At 46.9% G+C, this 18670-nt stretch overlaps 1 protein-coding gene across 2 annotated transcripts; it reads right to left on the bottom strand.

The window, feature by feature from the left end:
* Positions 1-32: 32 nt before the first annotated feature.
* CCNE2 (cyclin E2) lies at positions 33-14250 on the bottom strand. 2 transcript variants are annotated; one of them, XM_049821180.1, is made up of 11 exons: positions 14147-14250; positions 13945-14050; positions 13705-13761; positions 11523-11674; positions 8496-8631; positions 5877-6023; positions 4559-4654; positions 3619-3753; positions 2660-2771; positions 1716-1870; positions 33-1290 (listed from the first exon to the last, which is right to left on the bottom strand). In XM_049821180.1, the coding sequence occupies exons 1-11, from the start codon at positions 14158-14160 to the stop codon at positions 1189-1191; spliced, it is 1212 nt and encodes a 403-aa protein (XP_049677137.1). In that variant the 5' UTR covers positions 14161-14250; the 3' UTR covers positions 33-1188. The 2 variants fall into 2 exon arrangements, with proteins under 2 accessions (XP_049677137.1, XP_049677126.1); XM_049821169.1 differs by having other exon boundaries at positions 13945-14053.
* Between the last annotated feature and the right edge of the window lie 4420 nt (positions 14251-18670).

The raw sequence follows: 18670 nt of genomic DNA on the forward strand, positions 1-18670 counted from the left end.
ACTGTACAGAAGGCTGGAAGCAACTTCAGCTAGTTCCACAATGGCTTGTTTGAAGACATGAATTCAAGTTTGCTAAGTTAAGCAAATGTGAGTTTAATGTGGAAGTGGGTGGCAGTTGATGCTCTGGTGCAGCTTCATGGACTGCTTGGTGTCACATAAAACTTGACCCTGGGTGTGGGGTGCAGGTAGGAGCATCTTGAAAGAGGGAGGAGGACAGATGCCCATCTTTCCCAGTACTGTCCCTTCATCACAGAAGTGATTCAGAGGTAGTGAATATTCCAAGGAGAATGCAGTAGTTAATGCTGTTTATAAACACTGATAAAATAGAGCTCCACAGTTAGTTTAAAACACTGTTCCTACAATGTGAGTGGTTGTAGAATACCAGGGGCTCACTTTTTTTCCCATACCCTCTCCAGTTTTTATGTTTGTTCTTGTTGAAAGTTAGTGGCTGGGCCTTACAAAATAGAACTCCTTCCTTCCAGGACTGTACTTCCTCCAGTTATAGTTACTTCAGCAGTGGGTCCTTTGCTTGTACTCTTACCTGAGGTCAGTGATACACTAGAACTGAAGTCTGTGGCAGCCCTGAAAGGGCCACCTTAAATTCATCAGCCTCCTGTGGAGCTAGAATTTGATACAGGGCTGGCAACACTGTACTGCAAAGGAAGAGGGGATTCTGAAAAGTAAACTGCTTACCCACTGACCTCTCTAATACTGCACCTGAGCTCATGGCTGACTGACAGGCATTAAGCTCTGACCTTACCAAGAAAAGAAAAAAAAAAGTCAAGAGGTAATATGTACAAGCTGTCATTAAGCTCTGCTGTATTGGCTAGCCCAAGTTAAAGCAAGTTTGATACTTGAGTGGACAAACTTGCCACTCAGCCATTTTTAAAAAGTTCTTGAAATTCATAAGTTAGGAATGGTCAGAGTTGAATTAAGTTGTGTCTGAGAATGGACCAGAGTAGTCCAGGCTCCTGTGAAAGCATGGAGGGATGCTTGGTCTAATTTTATTATCATCAAGTCTGTAGGAAGAGACCAGTCTCAATTGCCAGCTGCTGCTCTGTTGGCTGTGTCTTTTTACTGCCTGAGTCTTGAATAGCAGTAAAGAGCGTGAGTCACCTTTAGTGTGGTCTTGTTCTGAAGCACCAAGTCCTGTTTCTGAAACTGTTCATGGTGGTTGTTGTCCCTATTTCATTTCTTCTCTGTACTTTTGGGAGGGGTTATTATGCCTCCTGTTGACACAGGTGATAACTGACCTGGGACAGTAGATGCTACTCCACTGTTAACTTCTTCCTGTGCATTGGGGGAGGAAAACAACAGTTAGAACTTGTCACAGGTATTACCTTTTTGTTTCACTAGTACACAGCAGCACTTCCTCACACTGCTAGTGCAATTCAAGTACTCCAGCTTTAAGGCAGTAAATGAAAAACCACAGTGACAGTACACAACAAAGTAAAGATTATCATCTTTTAAACGCTTCACCAGTACTTCTAATCCAAGTCTTTGCTTATGGCCTGTGTTATGGTAAAACATGTTTAGTTTATAGCATCATCAACCAGGAGCCAGAAACAAAGTGTTAGGCACTACTGAACACACTGGTTGAGGTGAGCCAGGCCAGGTGCGAGCACGAAGGTGTTTGGCCACCCTTTGCTGCCTCAGGAGAAGAGGTGTGTAACGCACTCCCAACTGCCTGAACTGCAAGCCCACAAACCACCTACCAGCATGTCCAAATAATTTGTGTGTGTTTGGATATTATGCCGATCTTCTGCTGCAACCTTCTTAAAGTTCTTCAGCTTCACAGGGACTTTTTTTGCCACGCTCACAAAGGGAACCATCCATTCTACACACTCTGAAATGCTGTCCCAATCTAAGCCTAGAGGGTAGAATGCAGTAATATATTTAAAAACAACAATAGATAATACTCCAGATAAAAATTCAGAAACATCCTCCCAGAAACTCCCAGCATTTCCTTGTTACTTAAAAGCATTGTGGCTGACAAGGGCAAGCACAGGCCTCCTGAGCAAAGCAACTCTGTGGCCACAAAGGTTCCTGTGCTTACCAGGGGATGCTGAAGTGACTTCGGCTTGAACACAAGCTTTTGGGTCAGACTACAAAAACATACACTATTGCCACAGTCCCTTATGGTATCTCAGGCAACACACAAGGGCTAAGCTCAGTTAAGTGATCCCCGCTCCGCAGCTTGTAAGGGACAGGCTGGTAGGAATTAGCACCAAGGTTAAGAGAATGCTGCTGACAGACGAGGATGACTACTTGATAACTACATTTTAGGAAAAAAAGTAGCCAAATAATGTATAGCTAATGATCCCCAAAACAAAAGGAAGTCACAGAGCAGTATTAGCCCCAAAGCAAGAAGGATAAATCTGCTACATTTCCTTAGCAGAGTCTATGCTTCTGAAAGCGTTTCCTTCTTATTATAATGAGTCTTTGTAACATCTGAAATAGTGGTAGGAAGTAAAATTAGGGGGTAAAAAAAACCCAACCAACCAACCAAAAAAAACCCCATGGAACAGAACAATTAGTGTCCATGTAGCTTTTGCTCTTCAGCAGCCTGGTAAACCAATATAGTCTTAGCAGCTTCAGGCATGTAACAACTTCCAGAATTCCCTGCCTAACAAGACAGAGCTTCACAAAGGCTTCTTACCTGAAGCTTTCTTAACTACTTCAGTTGAGGTATAGTGGCAGAGCGCTGCAGCAGCTAGTGTTCTATACTGGAAGTCCAAAGAATTCACATCCAGAATACAGAGGTCTAAGAGCTAAGGAAACAATAAAGAGTGGAGGAAATAAGTGTTACAAGTTTTAACAAGACGATACTTTAGTATACTATAATACTGTCACAGAAACTGCTATGCATACAGCAGTCCTACAGTCTATGCTCTATAACATGGCTGAGCTTTTTAGCATCAATTGTATTAATCTAATTTATTTTTGGCACCAATTGCAGTTAAAGTGGGTCTCACAGCCTTATGATGCAAACCAATTTGCACTTTTACCAGTAACGTGCAAGACACTGCACAGATTTACATACACCTTTAAACTTATCAGAGCTCCAGGAAGGTATTTTCTTAAATTAAAATATTACCTAGCAACACAGTGACTTAGACCAGTCTGCCCTTCAAGTAAGCCTCTCTGAGGCTGGACACAACACATGGCTGTAAAAATTGAACCACAGCTGTTTCAAAATAGTCAAAACACTCCTCAGGCTGCCTTCTAGGCAATAACACAGAAACACTGTTACAGGCAATACAGGTAAAAACAGTTAACTGTCCATAGCATCTTAAGTTATTCACCCTCAGAGCTGTTGCTGCTGTTTAGAGAACACTGTAGTTCATAGCGATTAAAAAAACCAAGATGGATTTTTATTCTTCCAGTGTACAGAAAAGTCTTAAAGTTTACGTGAGAGCAGGGAGACAAGAAGCACGTGGGTGCTTGTCCTCAAAACCGAGTATGAAGTTCTCTGGCAGAGTCAAACTTGCACATTCCTTAAAGTAACATGTTAGGCGAAACAAGGAAAAGCATTCCATTAATGGCTTTTGCAGTGTAATGCTCAGTTGTGCTTGTAATCACTCCAGAAAGCATTTTCCAATACAGTTTACTACCTACCTGTGCTATCTGAATGAATTTTTCCTGAGAATACTGAGGTAGCAGCACTTTCGGAACATCCTTCAGAGCATCCACTTGGAGATAGAGGTTCAGCCAAGAAATGATTGTCACCGGACAGAGTTCCCATTTTAAAGCCTGCAAACATTAAACAAACTGTTAAGTACCTTAAACCATGCAAGGATAGTTTTGTGCTCCGATCTCTTTTCCCATACTTCCCCTTCTGAGTTTGCCAAGCTTATTGTACAGATCCTCAAAAGACACTAAAGATTATGTACAATTTCAAGTACACATATTCATTTTAGATTGCATTCTCACTACTTTTTTGAACAAGCTGGTTTTCAATCAGCACAAACATATCCCTATAGGGGATATAGGGATATAGCCCTATATATCCCTACCTATACCAGTGCAGTTGGATCTTAATTTATCTTCCCCATTCAGAAGCTGGGAAATTAGAGCATTTCCCCAAGCCTTCAGGCTAGCTGCCTGAACCTGCAGCTTATATCTATTAAGGAAGAATAAACATATAAGGAGTTCTGTGATGGTAAAGATGGATCCTTTCCAACATGAGGAGCATTGAGTAGTGTCAGGTCTTTGCCTGGATCTCCTAGAGGCCCCTGTTCCTGGACAGCAAAGGATGCTGGCAAGTGCAGCACATGACAGCGACAACCTTCTAGTCTGCCCCGTGGCCGGCTGTGCCTGTTTTAAGAGCCTCTACTTTCATACAAGTGTGAGAAACCCGTCCTTTTCTAACAGACAGGGATTCACCCCAACCAGGGGCTTTAGAGGTCCACTGCACACACAACGAAGGTTTCGCTGTTTTGCAGAAACTGGGACATACTAAACGTGTTGCTTTTCTAAGCAAGTAAGTGACATTAAAATACAAGGCTCAGCTGGATGGTCTTTCAACCAGCACTTACAAACACAGCAAAGTTATTACCTTTAACATAATAAGTTCCATTCTTACAATATCATCTTCACTGCAAGCACCATCAGTGACGTAAGCAAATTCCTGTATTTTAGGAGCGTATATTTCCTTTAAAGGGAGGAGGGGAGGAAAGTGAAGATTAGAGTGCCTTTTAATTCTAAGAAAGCTTGAGAAGATACTGGCAAATACTTTTCAGTCCATATTGAAATATTAACATTTCTTATGCTCAAACAGTTTTTCTTGTTACACGAAGTGACTTGAAACTTACAGGATGGAGGAGGTACTAAAACCAAGTAGGTTGTATGTTATCTGTTGTAAAACACAATAGTTATTGCAACTCTTTTACCTTTGGGGAAATAAATGCTGACCAAACAATCGGAACACCCTTTCATTTATACCACTTTCTACTCAGCCATTCCATTTGATGTAACAATATACACCATCCTAATTCTCGTACAGCACACTGCTGCATTAGAAATGGCTTGCTGATACAGGATACGTGCAATGTCAGTGCTGATGTAGTCTCATAGATAAAAAAAAGCTAGAAAAAGATGAGAAAATCCCACAGCCACCGTAGCTGGCAAAATCCATGGTGCAGAGATGGTTAACGAAGAAATTTGCCAACCCAATCATGCCAATTGGGGCCACATATAGCTAGGTGTTAGTAAAAGAGAACTTGCCAGAACTGCTTCTCTACCAGCTGGCTTCACAGCCTGATGCTCCATGCACTTCCTTAGGAGAGACAACTGCTTGTAGTGTACTGCCTTGGCTTCAGGAACAACAGCTAGATCAGGGGTTTCCAAGTATATAAACTTAATAACCCAAATTTTCCCCTCAGCCTAACCTACCACGCACTATACAAAAAATACGCTCATGGCTTGTAGATGTAGTGCACAATATAATGTATCACCATCACTGCACTTTAAAACACTCCACTAAATGGGTTTATAGGGATATCAGCCTGATGTACAGGCAGTTTGAGACTTAGGCTTCGTTTTGCTCTAAGTCCCACACCCATTCCTGAGATTGTTTGCCAACTGCTGTATATTTGGAAGAAGACAAAACAAAACTACTCCTAGCACATTTGCATACCTTTTAAGTTTAAGTGGTCTCTTTCCCCGCTGTTGAGGAAAGGGAGGACAAAGATTACGCTCCAAGAGACTGACATATGCACAACTGAAGGAAGAGAAAAAAATTTCCCCTTCTGACCTTCAGTATTGAATGTACACCACCAAGTTCAAAAGATTCAGACAGAAGAAATAAATGTTATCACTGTCTTTTTTAGTTATTCCAAACTTAATATCCTCCTCCCCGTAACAGTGCTTCTTACCTCAAGTTTGGAGGCAATGAATAATGAGGTAATTCCTATGAGCTGAAGCATGCTCTTGTTAATGTTCTTTTGCGTCAACATAAATCTATCAAAAAAGTCTTGAGCTAGGTAGAAGGTTTCCCTGTGGAGTGCATACACCTCACATACCTACAAACAGGAAAAAAATATTCAGTTTTCTGTTATAAAACTCTATGTACACACATTGGAGTATTCAAGCTTTAATAGTAAAGCACAGTATTTTAGTAGTAATAGTAAAGCACACAATTTGATCTTTTGCACACACAAACTATCACATACCTAGGTGTGTTAGGAGGTAGTGGCTAATATGGGACTGGAAAAAGTATTTCCCATGCTCCCACCCAAACAGATTGTCTATGATGCACTAACATATTTCCAAAGTGTACTTTTTCCAATCTGAATGGCATCATTTTCCTAAAAATGAGTACAAACCTTTTTCCACTGAAAGAAGAAAGCCTCATTGCGGGGGAGGGGAACAGCAAAAAAAAAAAACCCCACTAATTTGTTTGATTAAGAATACTCTGCGCTCAAACCTCAAGTTGAAGTCACTGAGCAGATCTTCCCTGTATTCCTAGTAGGTCTGTCTCAGGGCAGAACCACTAAAAAACATGAAGTCTTTTGCTCTGCAGCAAATAAGCCTGGAAGCTCCTGCTTGAGGGGGCTCTGCTGGCAAGCCAGGAGCACTGCCTGCAGCCCCTCAGGCACACCGACAGCCTCACTAAGCAGGAACAAAACTGCAAGAACGGCCATCTGCTCCATGCAGTTGCGGGTTTCCCTGGCAGGGAAAACTTTTAAAGCTTGCATTGTATCAAAGTGGTTCAAATGCCAGTTCAACAAAAAAGGAAGGGAGACTGCTGGGGCCTGGAGATCTTACACAGGGGCCTACTTTTTCACCTAATCTCTAACTGAATTTGGGTGGGTCTACCACAACTCCAGCTTATATGCAACTCTGTATCCCTTCCACAACTAGAAACTAGTTAGCTATCTATCAATTACTTACAATCTACACACAATCAACAGGAAAGAATATCCAAGAAACAGATCCCAAGTCCAAGCTTCCTGCCCTGCTTCGTTATTTCACTTAGATACAAAATCAGAATAAAATCTCACTACTACTAGCCATTTCCTAAGTTAAGGTTGAACGCCCATTTGCGAATTAAAACCCCTCCTGACCAAAGACACAACTGGTTGGCAGTAACACCACAGCTCATTCTTTTTGACCTGATCTAATATTTGCCAATTAACGTGCTACTCTGATATTTTTAACTACTGCTCCAAACAAGAATCAGAACTAAAAACTTACAGACCAAGCCCATTCATGAATAAATGGCACAATTTTTATAAAAAGCATATTGCCCAAACATAATAATGCTTGGTCATGTTAGTGTCTCAGTTATGATGTTACAGAAGGCAGCACTAGGAGCTACTGAAGAACTCTCAAAGTTGCTGGGATTTTAATCCACTGTGGCATATAGAACCATTGAGCTGGACAACAAGGCCCTTGTTGACATTTTTGTTTAGAAATTGGATGATTTCCCAAGAGTTTGAGATTTAAAAAAAAAAAAAGGGCAATAAAACACAATTTAGTCAATTTAGTGGTGGTATGTACATTACACACATTAGAGGAAGTTGTGAAGTATACAACTGGAACAGTTTTTATGTTCAGACCATATTTTTAAAAAAAATAACAAAAAAAACCCCAAACAACCAAACCCTTCCTTTCCTCTGAAATTCCCTGCTATTAGCACTGTTCCACCAAGACAGCAGGAGTGCCATTGTAACATCTGCTTCCTTGGAGTACTTGATATGGAACCAGTAAACCCGCAAGATCCCTTCTGCTGATGGGCAAGGATTGCATGAGTCAAACATTGCTTTTGGCAGTGGTGATTGAATATGTTCAATACAGAGTTCTTGGAAACAACTCCAGAAAGTAGGTCTCTATTTACAACACTAATACTCCTTTGCATAGGCTGCCAAGATTGAGAGTTTCCATTTTGTTTGACAACTGGAATAGCCTGAAGTAAAGCAATTAGACTGGAATATGGATATGACTTATTTGTAATCCTTTTCAAATAAGAACATGCCTATATCAAGAACCTTCAGATCTCAGCCACTAATGCACTACTTTCTTCTGCTTTCTTCATATTAGTGAATTTTTAATTCTATCCTAAGTCAGAAAATAGTGTCAGGGACTGAAACCTAAGAGCTCTTGATATAGACAGGGCCAGGGTGATAACTCAAGTCCTCAACTCAGATGCAGTTGACTCATGGATTAGATACAGTCTAAGATGTAAAGTTACAGCTCCATAGCAATTTCAATACAAGTGTCTCAAAACTAGACTTCCCCCCTTCCCAGGAAGGGGAAGTTAAGTACTATTGCTCACTGCCCTGCGTGGAAGGTTCAGTGTCTCCTGCCAGGGAAGACCAGAATGTAGCTCACCAAAAGGATCAAAAGCAGTAACTTGTAACCCTTTTGTTACAAACTAGTTTAGGCATTTATCATTACCAGACATTTTGCTATTAGATTTTTATGTAAAAGCTGTGCTTTTATCTGCCTACTTCACAGGCATAACACATGGCAAAGTAACTAGAAGAACACACCTCTAACAGCCAGTCTAACAGTATTGATCTCATGTGAGGTTGCAAACTAGAATGTAGTGATGTGAAATGTTTGCAATGAGCGTATCTGTTCTCCTTCTTCAGGATGTTGAGCCAGACATCTTTGGAATTTCCCCAGCTACGGAATAAAGTTACATAAAGCATTGTTAAGTATATATACACCTTCACAAAAGGAGTTTAAAAACAGTGTTTAGTGATATTCAAGAACAAAAAGAAAAATTCCACATGCTGAAAGATCCTTAATGATAATTAGAAAACTGCAGGTATACTTTGAACATTTTACATCACCACAACGGTAGCCTGCCAAGATCATCAGCATGTCCAGTTTTGCAGAACAGCCAGTAAAACTAAACGTGTGCATCCCAAAGTTGTACATACAACCAGAGTTTCCTATTTTACCTAGTTAGGTGGCTGTCCAGGGAGCAAGATAAAAACCAAACCCTCCCCATAAAAAAGGAGAAAAAAAAAATCACCCCACTCCCCAACAAACGCAAAATACACACAAAGTTGTCTGGTTTAGTTTGAGAAAAATATTTACAGATGGTGTTTAAAAGACTCATCCATCCCTTCCTTTTCTAGTGTACCTTAAGGGTCAGAAACAGGCTACTGTGAGAAAAGCTGAGCTCTTTTATTGCTAACTTACAATTTATTAGCACTCAAGTCTACTTGGTAAGAAGTACCCCATTAATATGGCTTGGGTTTAATTTGTAATTATTATTATGAATTGATGTGGGTTTTTTCTTAGATGTATTTCTCATCCTACAGTTACTAAGAGGGACAGCATGTTAATCAATGCAATAATGACTTCCTCCTGAAATTTTTGGAGTTAAATATTTACCTTTCCCCAAGCAGAAGCAGAGAGAGGTTAAACAGACCTGATCACTGGTATTACCTACAAATTCTAACCCATTCTGCTGCCATCATAGTTTAAAAGCTGGAGAGATACTTGCTTGTTCAATGCACAAGTCTCCCCATTTAAGTGGGCAGTCATCAAGAACTCTCCCATTATGATCTTCCTACAGCAGTTAGGAAGGCATGAAGAAGGCAGGAGAGAGTACATGATCATCTTATTCAGCTAATCAGAAAGGATGGAGCTCAGCTTTACCAGATGCCTATCAACAAGAGGTGAGCATCAAGGATTAAACTCCTTGCATGGAATTCTGTATCTGAACTACCTTTGGGATCCAGCAGTTTCCAACAACAGGCTAAAGGAGAACATGAGATTGCCTCATTCACCATCTTTTTCTTTTTTTTTTTAAATACTTCCTGCTAAGCTTTCCAACAGATATAAAAATGTGATTTTCTAGGTATAGAGAAGAGCATACTGTTCTTTAAAGCACAGTTCAGCAGGCTTGGGAATCACAGAGGTATCTGGACAGGCTGGATTGATGGGCCAAGGCCAATTGTATGAGGTTCAACAAGGCCAAGTGCCAGGTCCTGCACTTCGGTCACAGCAACCCCACGCAACACTACAGGTTTGGGGAAGAGTGGCTGAAAAACTGCCCGGCAGAAAAAGACCTGGGGGTGCTGGTTGACAGCCAGCTGAATACAAGCCAGCAGCATGCCCAGGTGGCCAAGAAGGCCAACGGCATCCTGGCCTGTATCAGAAATAGTACTGCCCGCAGGAGCAGGGAAGCAATTGTTTCCCTGTACTCAGCACTGGTGAGGCCACACCTCGAGTCCTGTGTTCAGTTTTGGGCCCCTCACTACAGGAAAGGCATTGAGGTGCTGGAGAGCATCTAAAGATGGGCAAAGAAGCTGGTGAGGGGCCTGGAGCACAAGTCTTATGAAGAGCGGCTGAGGGAACTCTGGTTGTTTAGCCTGGAGAAAAGGAGGCTGAGGGGACACCTTATCGCTCTCTACAACTACCTGAAAGGAGATTGTAGCCAGGTGGGTGTCAGTCTCTTCTCCCAAGTAACAAGTGATAGGATGAGAGGAAATGGCCTCAAGTTACGCCAGGGGAGGTTTAGATTGGATATTAAGAAATATGTCTTTACTGAAAGGTTTGTCAGGCATTGGAACAGGTGGCCCAGGGAAGTGGTTGAGTCACCATCCCTGATGGTATTCAAAAAAACGTGTAGACAAGGCACTTTAGGACATGGTTTAGTGGGCACGATGGTCTTGGGTTGACAGCTGGACTTGATGATCTTAAAGGTCTTCTCCAACCTAAATGATTCTATGATGCTAATAATAACAGAGAGGAGCAGCTGAGTTTGAAATTCAGTGAAAGAGACTGTAGGAGACCTACTGCTTTGCACTGAGGCAAAACATCACCATGCAGCATCTCCCAGTTCTGGTCAAGTTTTGGCCAGAACAAATGAAAACATGGTGTATCTAGAAAGATTTGTTCAAAGTAAAGCTTCATGTTCTGCTTCTCTCCTCATTCATCTCAGCAGTTTTCCCTAATGCATTGCAGTAAATGGAACAACTCTCTTATAAAACACCAGGCTGATACAAACAGCAGCAAGGGTACTCATCTAACACACCTGAATGGCTAAGAAATTCAGAAATTGAAAAATCTGAGTCAGCTAATCTATCCCTCTGTAGAAGGGAAACTTTCTAGAACTGTGACTGCATCAAGCATACTGCATTGCATTAGCAAGCTACCCATGCAGCAATATTGCCACAAGCTTATTTGTATATTTGCACATTTTTAAGTTCTTAAAGAAAACTTTGCTTAGTATTTTTTGGTTGCTTAGTTCCAATAGCACTGAAAGAAGTTTAGTTTAACCATTACGTGCCTCTTAACCACTTAGAGTATCCAGTGTTAACTTATAAAAGGACAGCTCTGAAAGGTGAAAATGATCTGTCCGGTGCATTTATAAGACCAGGGCAGGGTGGGGAACCCAGAATTTTTTTATTTTTTTTTTTTTATATCGAATTGCTTGTGGGATGAGAAGACAATTAGAGGTATGGGTTGAGTACTGCCCACTATTATACAAACACAATACAACAACAGATTTTACTACAATAGTTCAGTACAACAACTGCTGCATCTGGTAAACTTACTTGAGTTCTGGCAAAGGTGATGGATTTATGAAGAGGTTTCTGAACCTGTATTTTTTGAATCTTGAGAAGTCAGTAGTTACTGAGTCTTTGTGAGGTGTTTCAATAATTATGCAAGGTGAGATGCCTCCTGTTATCGTGGGCGGCCAACAACTCTGCAACATAAACAAGGTATCTTTTAAATGCCAATTTTACCATGAGAGCAGGGAAGGCTCATAGTAAGTAGATTACAGTTAACAACAACAATATACGTAATGCATATTAGTCTTTTTGGATCTCAGCATCAATTCAAGTACTGAAACCAAGAAAGACAGAGAGATTAAATGCCAACAAAGCCTTTTGTAGTCAAGATGGAACGTATATAAACAAATTTGATCAATTTAGGAAACTCAGCTTTGAGGAAGACAACTGGTTTTAGTTTATGAACCCACAAGTAACCATTCCATTGTTTGAGCTGCTCAGTTATAGTACATAAGGCAAAAGGTACTCATTGCTACTAAAACACAGGACATTAGGTTGCTGGTCCTATCTACTTATCTACTCAGAGGGAAAAGAAAGGAGAGGGTGGAGGTTCTACTGTCTCTCAGTGGAAATTCAGCAACTTGTTATCTTCCAATTAAGCACTCCAGAGAGGAGCCACCCACCTCAGCTCCAGAGCTAGATACCCACTGAGCAAGCAGCAGCTGTGAACTATCTCTCAGCTTGCCAATGCCAAATATGAGATGCAATGACTCAAAAGGAGAAGAGCACAAAGTTATTAATGCAGAAAGCTTCAGAGAAGGAATTCTAGATTACTTTCATTAACTCTGTAACTTGTTTCATTAATACTTATTTGGTTGTACGTAATCAATACAAGTAAGAAGGTATCAAATGCATGGAGCATATGCAATGCTGTGATGGCTGACAGCCTTCAAAATGGTGACTCAGAACTTTAATTATGATCTGTGGAGTTTGGGGGGGAGGATCCCAGTCGCAAAGAATGGCAACACCTGCCCCTGAACACAGAAACTTTTCCTATTGTCCTGGTTTAACCACACCTGTATAGCTGTTTTACAAGGTAAACTACATATGATTTCCTTAGTATATCTAAACCTGGTTATAGCCAGAGTAAAGTACCCTAGGAGTGAAGTTACGTATTCCAGCAGAATTGATCTTAACAGCACACAGCTAGGAGAAGAGGGAGATCCTGGCTCCTTCTCCTCTCCTGTGATCCTCACTACACAAGTCCCACCCCTTCCTTCTTTTGTCAGCTTTGACACTTGTCAGACCCTCTGCTGGCTTAATTCAACCCACTAACCTGGCAGAACATTAACTTATTTTGTAGTGTCAAATTAGCAAGTTGAACCTGCATATGGCTGCATTTAAAGAGAACCAAAAATGGAGCAAGGCAGGGTACGGAGCGCATCGCCAGCTATCAAGGAAGGAAAGACAGGTGAGCAGGATTTACCCATTTCGGCAAAGCTAAGTTGTGACATGCATTTTCACCCCAAGTACAGCTGACGTACTTACACAGCATTTTTCCCCTACACAAAGTTTGCAAACACAGCTTCACAGTCAGAAGTTTTGCTTCGCCATAGCTATTAGTCTCATGTGCTTTACAAACACAGTAACTGCAAGCAAGATTGTTTGCAAGACAAAATTACATTATTTTACTAATCCACTTTAAAACAAACAACTGTAAAGCCCCTCACTTGGTTTAGGAGTAGCCTATTGTGGTTAAAACAGATTCCTAAACTGATTTAAATAATCAAAAGAACCGTTAAAAGTTCTGTTGAAAGTAAAGAGGGCCCGCAAGGTTACGAGTCTTCTCAACCAAATGGCCGTGAAACCACACCTTAAGTTAAAACAAGTGCAATGATCTTGTTTAAACTTGCCTCTAGGCCTTACCTGCTCTGCACACAGAATTATTATGAAATACCTGGTTTTATTCTCATTTTTACACCTAACCTTACTCTACAGTGGTTTTCACATTGACGTACCCTTTATCTGCAACAAAGCCATACTTAAAAAAGCAAAAACATATAAAAAGATGCTAAGGTGCTGAGCTCCCATAATTTTTAATATCTGAAGGTAGAGACTTCCCCTATTCAATACTGTCTAGCGTGGAACGGACGACTTCACACCCACCACCATAAACCAGATGGACTCCCTCGCTAGTTTGAGTCAGGATTCAGGACTGAATTACCTTAATCTCATATTGATGTTTTTTAGCAATTTTCCCATCTTCTCTTTTCTTGGTCTCCTGCGAGAAGAGAGAGACAAATCAATACACTGACAATGACCAGCACGCCCACCTCTAAAGCTAAAGCAAACTGTCGCTACTCCCGTCCTCCTTCCTAACTCAGCAGAGTTAAGATTCTCCCACCCAAATGCACTGGAGAACTTTCAATACTATTAAGCTTTTCAAGTTGCCCAAGTTGGTCACCTCTGCTGTTCTCCTTTTTCTGGTCTGGAGATGTTCTAGTGCCTGCAGTTCTTGTGGAGACTCTTCTTGACATGACAGTGGCTGCTGCTGTTTGGCTTGCAAACGGCTACTGCAAAGAGCAGAAAGACATTAGACGTTGAAAGAGCAGCAGTTGTCAGTTCACTACAGATAAGCTTTGTATATTATGATGCTAACAGCTTACCTGCGTCTTGACATCTTCTTTGGGTTGTGAGATCTCAGCCTGGATCAAAGGAATAACATAAGCTCAGTTAACGTAACCTCAGGAAGTTAGGACCAAGTTCCGTACTTGGTGTCATAAGACTCATCACAGAGAGCAGCATGGTTTACACAACTGAAATAGAAGGGCACAAGTATTTTACAGGTGCGAGGAGTGCCTGAGCAGAGGACGTCTGTGGTTTGCAATCACACACAGCTCCACATCCTGCTGGGGGTCACACTGCTGAAGGGGGTTACACAGGGACACCCACACACGCCAGCAGCCAGTTTGGCTCAGGCTAGCTGGGCTTGTCTAGCGCAGGGGGAAGCTGTAAAGGGGCATTTCCCACGTAAGAGGATGGGGGGGGGGGGGTGTCCCTGGGGCTATGACACCCCCCACACAGTCCCCCTACACCCTGCACCCACCAGGCACCCACACAGACATACGTTCTGCCGGTGCAGCGTCTCCCTCCGGGAGGATTTCGCCGCCGGTCCCCCACACCTGCCGGGATGGGCCGTGCCGGGCCGCCCGCCGCCGCCCGCGCTCCCGCCGCGCCGGTTCCGCGCCAATTTGCAGAGAGCGGGGAGGCGGCGGCCTGCGCTGACTGCGCCGCGCCGAGCCGAGCCGGGACGGGACGGGGGACGCCTCGGCCAGCCCCGGGGCGCAGCGGCTGAGGCGGGGGGGGGTACGGGGGTACGGACACCGCCGCTGCCCGCGCTCCCTCCAAAAGGGGCCCAGCCGCCGCCTGCCCCCCTCCCCCGCACGGTCGAGGGGTGCGGAGGGGACGCGTGAGGGGGCAGGGAGCAGGGCAGGACCGCGGGCCCCCCTCCCCCGCGCTCCCGCCTTGCTGCGAGCGAGGCTCCCTCCAAAACCTGGGGGGGGGGGGGGGAAGCGGGGTGGCGGCTGCCGGGACGGCACCCTCGCACACGGGGACACCCACCCCACCCCCCCCCAGCCGGGACAGCCTCCCTCAGCGGGGGACACCCCCACAGCGGGGGGACGCGCCGCAGCGCGGGCTGGGGCCGGGGCACCGCAGGGATCGGGGGCCGGGGGGGTGTCGCCACCAGGCGCCCTCCTCGCCAAGCCCCTGTCCTGAGGGCCGGGGCGGCGGGGAGCCGGGGCCCGCCGGGACCCGGGCGGGGTGAGGGCGGGCGGCGCGGGCCGGCGATCGGGGTCAGCCCGCCAAGCGGCTCGGCCGGCTTCCCCGCCCCCACCGCGCCCGTCTCCCTCCAAAACCCGGCAGCCCGCTCCCCGCCACCCCCACGGGGCTCTCCGCCGCCGGGCGGCCCCGAGGTGGCGGGGATGGAGGGCGGGGGTAGGGGTGGGGGGAGGCGATGGCGGGCTCCCGCCGACACCCCGGCCCGCCGCGCTGTCTCCCGCCGGCGGTGCCCGCCCGGGCCATCGCCCCTCGCAGCGGCGCCCGGGGGCGCTGCCTGCCCCGGGCGGGAGGGCACGGCGGGGGCGGATGGGGCCGCGCGCGGACACCCGCCCCCACCCCCGGATCTCCTCAGCCGCTCTCCCTCCAAAACGGTGCCCGGGCGGGCGGGCATCCCGCCTCACCGCTCCCGGCCGCCGCCCCGCGCCACCCCACCGCCCGCCGCGACTGCGCCCCTCACGCCGGCACCGGGTCTGCCGGTACCGCCACCGCAACCATCACAACCGCCGCCACCACCACTACTACTACTACTACCACCACCACCACCATCATCATCGCCGACCACTACCTACCACCACCACCACCACCACCGTCATCATCATCATCGCCGCCGCCCCCCGTCCCCACCGGCGGGACCCCCTTCCCACACCCCCCGCGCACCTCTGCCGCTGCCGCCCGGGCCGCGCTGCTCAGCTGGCGCCGGCGCCAAGTCGCTATATAGCGCGGCCCGGGCCCGCGCTGCGCATGTGCGAGGGCGGCAGACAGCTCCCCCGCCCGCCGCCCTCCCTCCGCCAGCGCCCGCGCCCCGCTCGCCCCAGCGCCGCCCCTTCGCCGCGGGGCCGCCCCGGGCCCCGCAGCTCCCCGCCGCAGACCGGGACACCCCCCCCCCCACCCCTTCCCGCTCCGCACGTCCCGCCCGCCCCAGCTCCCTTGGCAAAGGCGGACCGAGAGAGCGGCGGGCAGTGCCGGCAGGAGGGCTGCCAGCGCTGCCGCCCCGCAGGGAGAGCCGCCCGCTGCCCCAGCCCCCTCTCCCCCGCCCCGTCCCCGCTGACCGCCATCCCGATCCGCTGCATCAAGCCCCGGGTCCGCGCCCCGCCGGGGGCGGCCGCGGCGGAGGGGGTGAGGGGCTCTGCCGGCGGCCCCACGCGCCCGGCAGAGCGCAGCCCGCCCACCCCGGGGCGGGGCCGCCGCCCTCCTCCGCCAATGGGAGCCCGCCGCTCCCCGGCAACGTGCAGCGGGCGGCGGAATGTAAACACGGCTCCGCCGCGCGCGCCCTGCGCCGCCCCGCCCCGCTCCCGCCGCGGCCTGAGGGGGGGGGGGGGGCTCCTCCCGCCCGCCTGAGGGCGGCCGCCCGGCCGGTGTCGCCGCCGGCAGCCCCTGTCAGTGCCTTTCTCCCTAAGGCGCCAGCCTCCTGACTGATCCACACCCCGATGCTGTGGGACCAGCCCCCGACACCCCACCGACGCCCCGCGCCACGGGTGGGGTGGGGGGGCCAGCCCACGGCCCCACGGCTGTCACACATCTCGCCATACAAGGATGGCCCTCACCCAGCTGTGCCCCGTGGAGGCAGCCGGCTCTGCCCCGAGGGTCCTGGGCCTCCGTGTCCGAAACCTGCCCTGAGGTCCCTTCTCTTCTCCTCCATTCTTGCAGCGTGTGTGACCGCAGGGAAATTGTCCCCAGCAGAAAACAGGCCTCCCCCAAGCACAGCCTCCGCGGTCTCCCCTGCCTGGTAGCTCTCCACTCCTGTCAGCCAGGCCTGCCACCGCCCCTCGGGGTCCAGCCGAGTCCCAGGGCAGCAGTGCCCACCACGGGAGTGCCCACCCTGCAGCCCCCTTGTCTAGCAGGAGACGATGCTGAAGCTTACCCTCGGTGCCAGGCATGCCTCCCAGTCACCGGTAACATCGCTCAAGGGCTGCATAGAGATTTCTTAAGTATCCTTAAAAAAAAAAAATAAAAATCCACACCAAAACCAACCAAACACCAGAGTACCTTGTCCTTAGCAATGCTTGGAGCACACGCTTTTATTTAGAACACCCACGGCAGGGGCTGTGCGTGGAGGCAGGCCCTCACCTCAATGCAGGGCACCTGCAGCCATTTTGTTGATGAGAAACAACTGGTACTTTCCCTCTCCTCTCTTGCAGTGCAGAGCACACGTGCTGCAAAACAGCACAAAGAGAAGCTGCAGCCGCCTTCAAGTAAATCCACCTCATCATAGGTTTTTTTCACTTCTGCTTTTTCTTTTCCCAAGTGTAATGCTATTAAAAAGTAAACACAGTTTTCACCTCCAACTATGTGTTATAGTAATTAAGCATGATAAGGATTTGGTGCTTACCTTCTTATAGCTTTGCCATTTTGAAGGGCAAGAGAAAAGGCAACGCAGCCCACCAAAGGCGGAGATGTTACACTAAGGTCGCTAACAGTACTCTAACAGGTCACAAATTTTGGGCAGCAAGGGCCACCTCTCAACTGTGAGTGCTTACAGCACCTGATGGAGCAGGGACAGCGATTCCTGCAAACTTCAAGTAAAGGAGCGTGCACCACAGATGCGCAAGATGGACATGGCAGCCACCAGGCCTCCTCAGCTCTGCAAAATGCCAGTCCTTATCATGAAGGAAATCTGCTAGTCATGGCTTAAAAGGGACGTAAAAAAACCCCACAAAACACTGTCATCTGTTCAAGCACATTGGCACTTAGAAGCAACCTTTGTCAACTCCCTATATCACACCAGATCATTTCAAGAAATCTAACTCATGTCATAGTTTGGTATGCCTAGGGTAGACATGCAGGTAGCTCTGTTAGCTGATCTCCACTGAAGTCCACCAGCAAGACACATCCCGCTTTCTGGAAATGCATCTCCCACTCCACCGACTACAGGGAGAAGGTGGTCTCCCAAACTTGGGCAAACTTGACCTATCTCTAACCTCAGGCCTTTAACAGACTTGCTGAAGTTGAAGCGCTAGGGTAGCCAACTTGTTAAAAAGAACTGGAACTTCAGGAAGAGGGTAGCAAGAGAGGAGAGACAAAGTATCTTTTTCCCCAAAAAGCCTCCACCCCTCACAGATGTCAAATTAGGGCTTGGTGGCAGCCAGCCTCCAAGCAGCAAAGCGGTTTTCGTGCATCAGGAATAAATTCTGTGGCACATAGTGACAGGAGAATACTGCAAAGTGAATAGTAGCTAAAAATTGAACACATCACATCTGCCACAAATAGGTCTTAGCACAAAGACTGTAATGACTACGCCGCTTATTTTTCCCCACCTTTTGATGTGAGCTGCTGCAGGTCGCGTGCCACAGTATTTGTGGTTTTGCCTCAGTGGTGGAAAATGCACCATGTCCCATAATCATTCTCTGCCC

This window comes from Accipiter gentilis, chromosome 2 (genome assembly GCF_929443795.1).
Source record: "Accipiter gentilis chromosome 2, bAccGen1.1, whole genome shotgun sequence".
Taxonomy (NCBI): domain Eukaryota; kingdom Metazoa; phylum Chordata; class Aves; order Accipitriformes; family Accipitridae; genus Astur; species Astur gentilis.

Coding starts and splice junctions, on each gene's coding strand:
- CCNE2 (XM_049821169.1), bottom strand. Junction 13,762..13,944: donor GAAAAAGGAGAACAGCAGAG/GTGACCAACTTG, acceptor CTCTTCTCGCAG/GAGACCAAGAAAAGAGAAGA. Junction 2,772..3,618: donor AATTCATTCAGATAGCACAG/GTAGGTAGTAAA, acceptor TTGTTTCCTTAG/CTCTTAGACCTCTGTATTCT.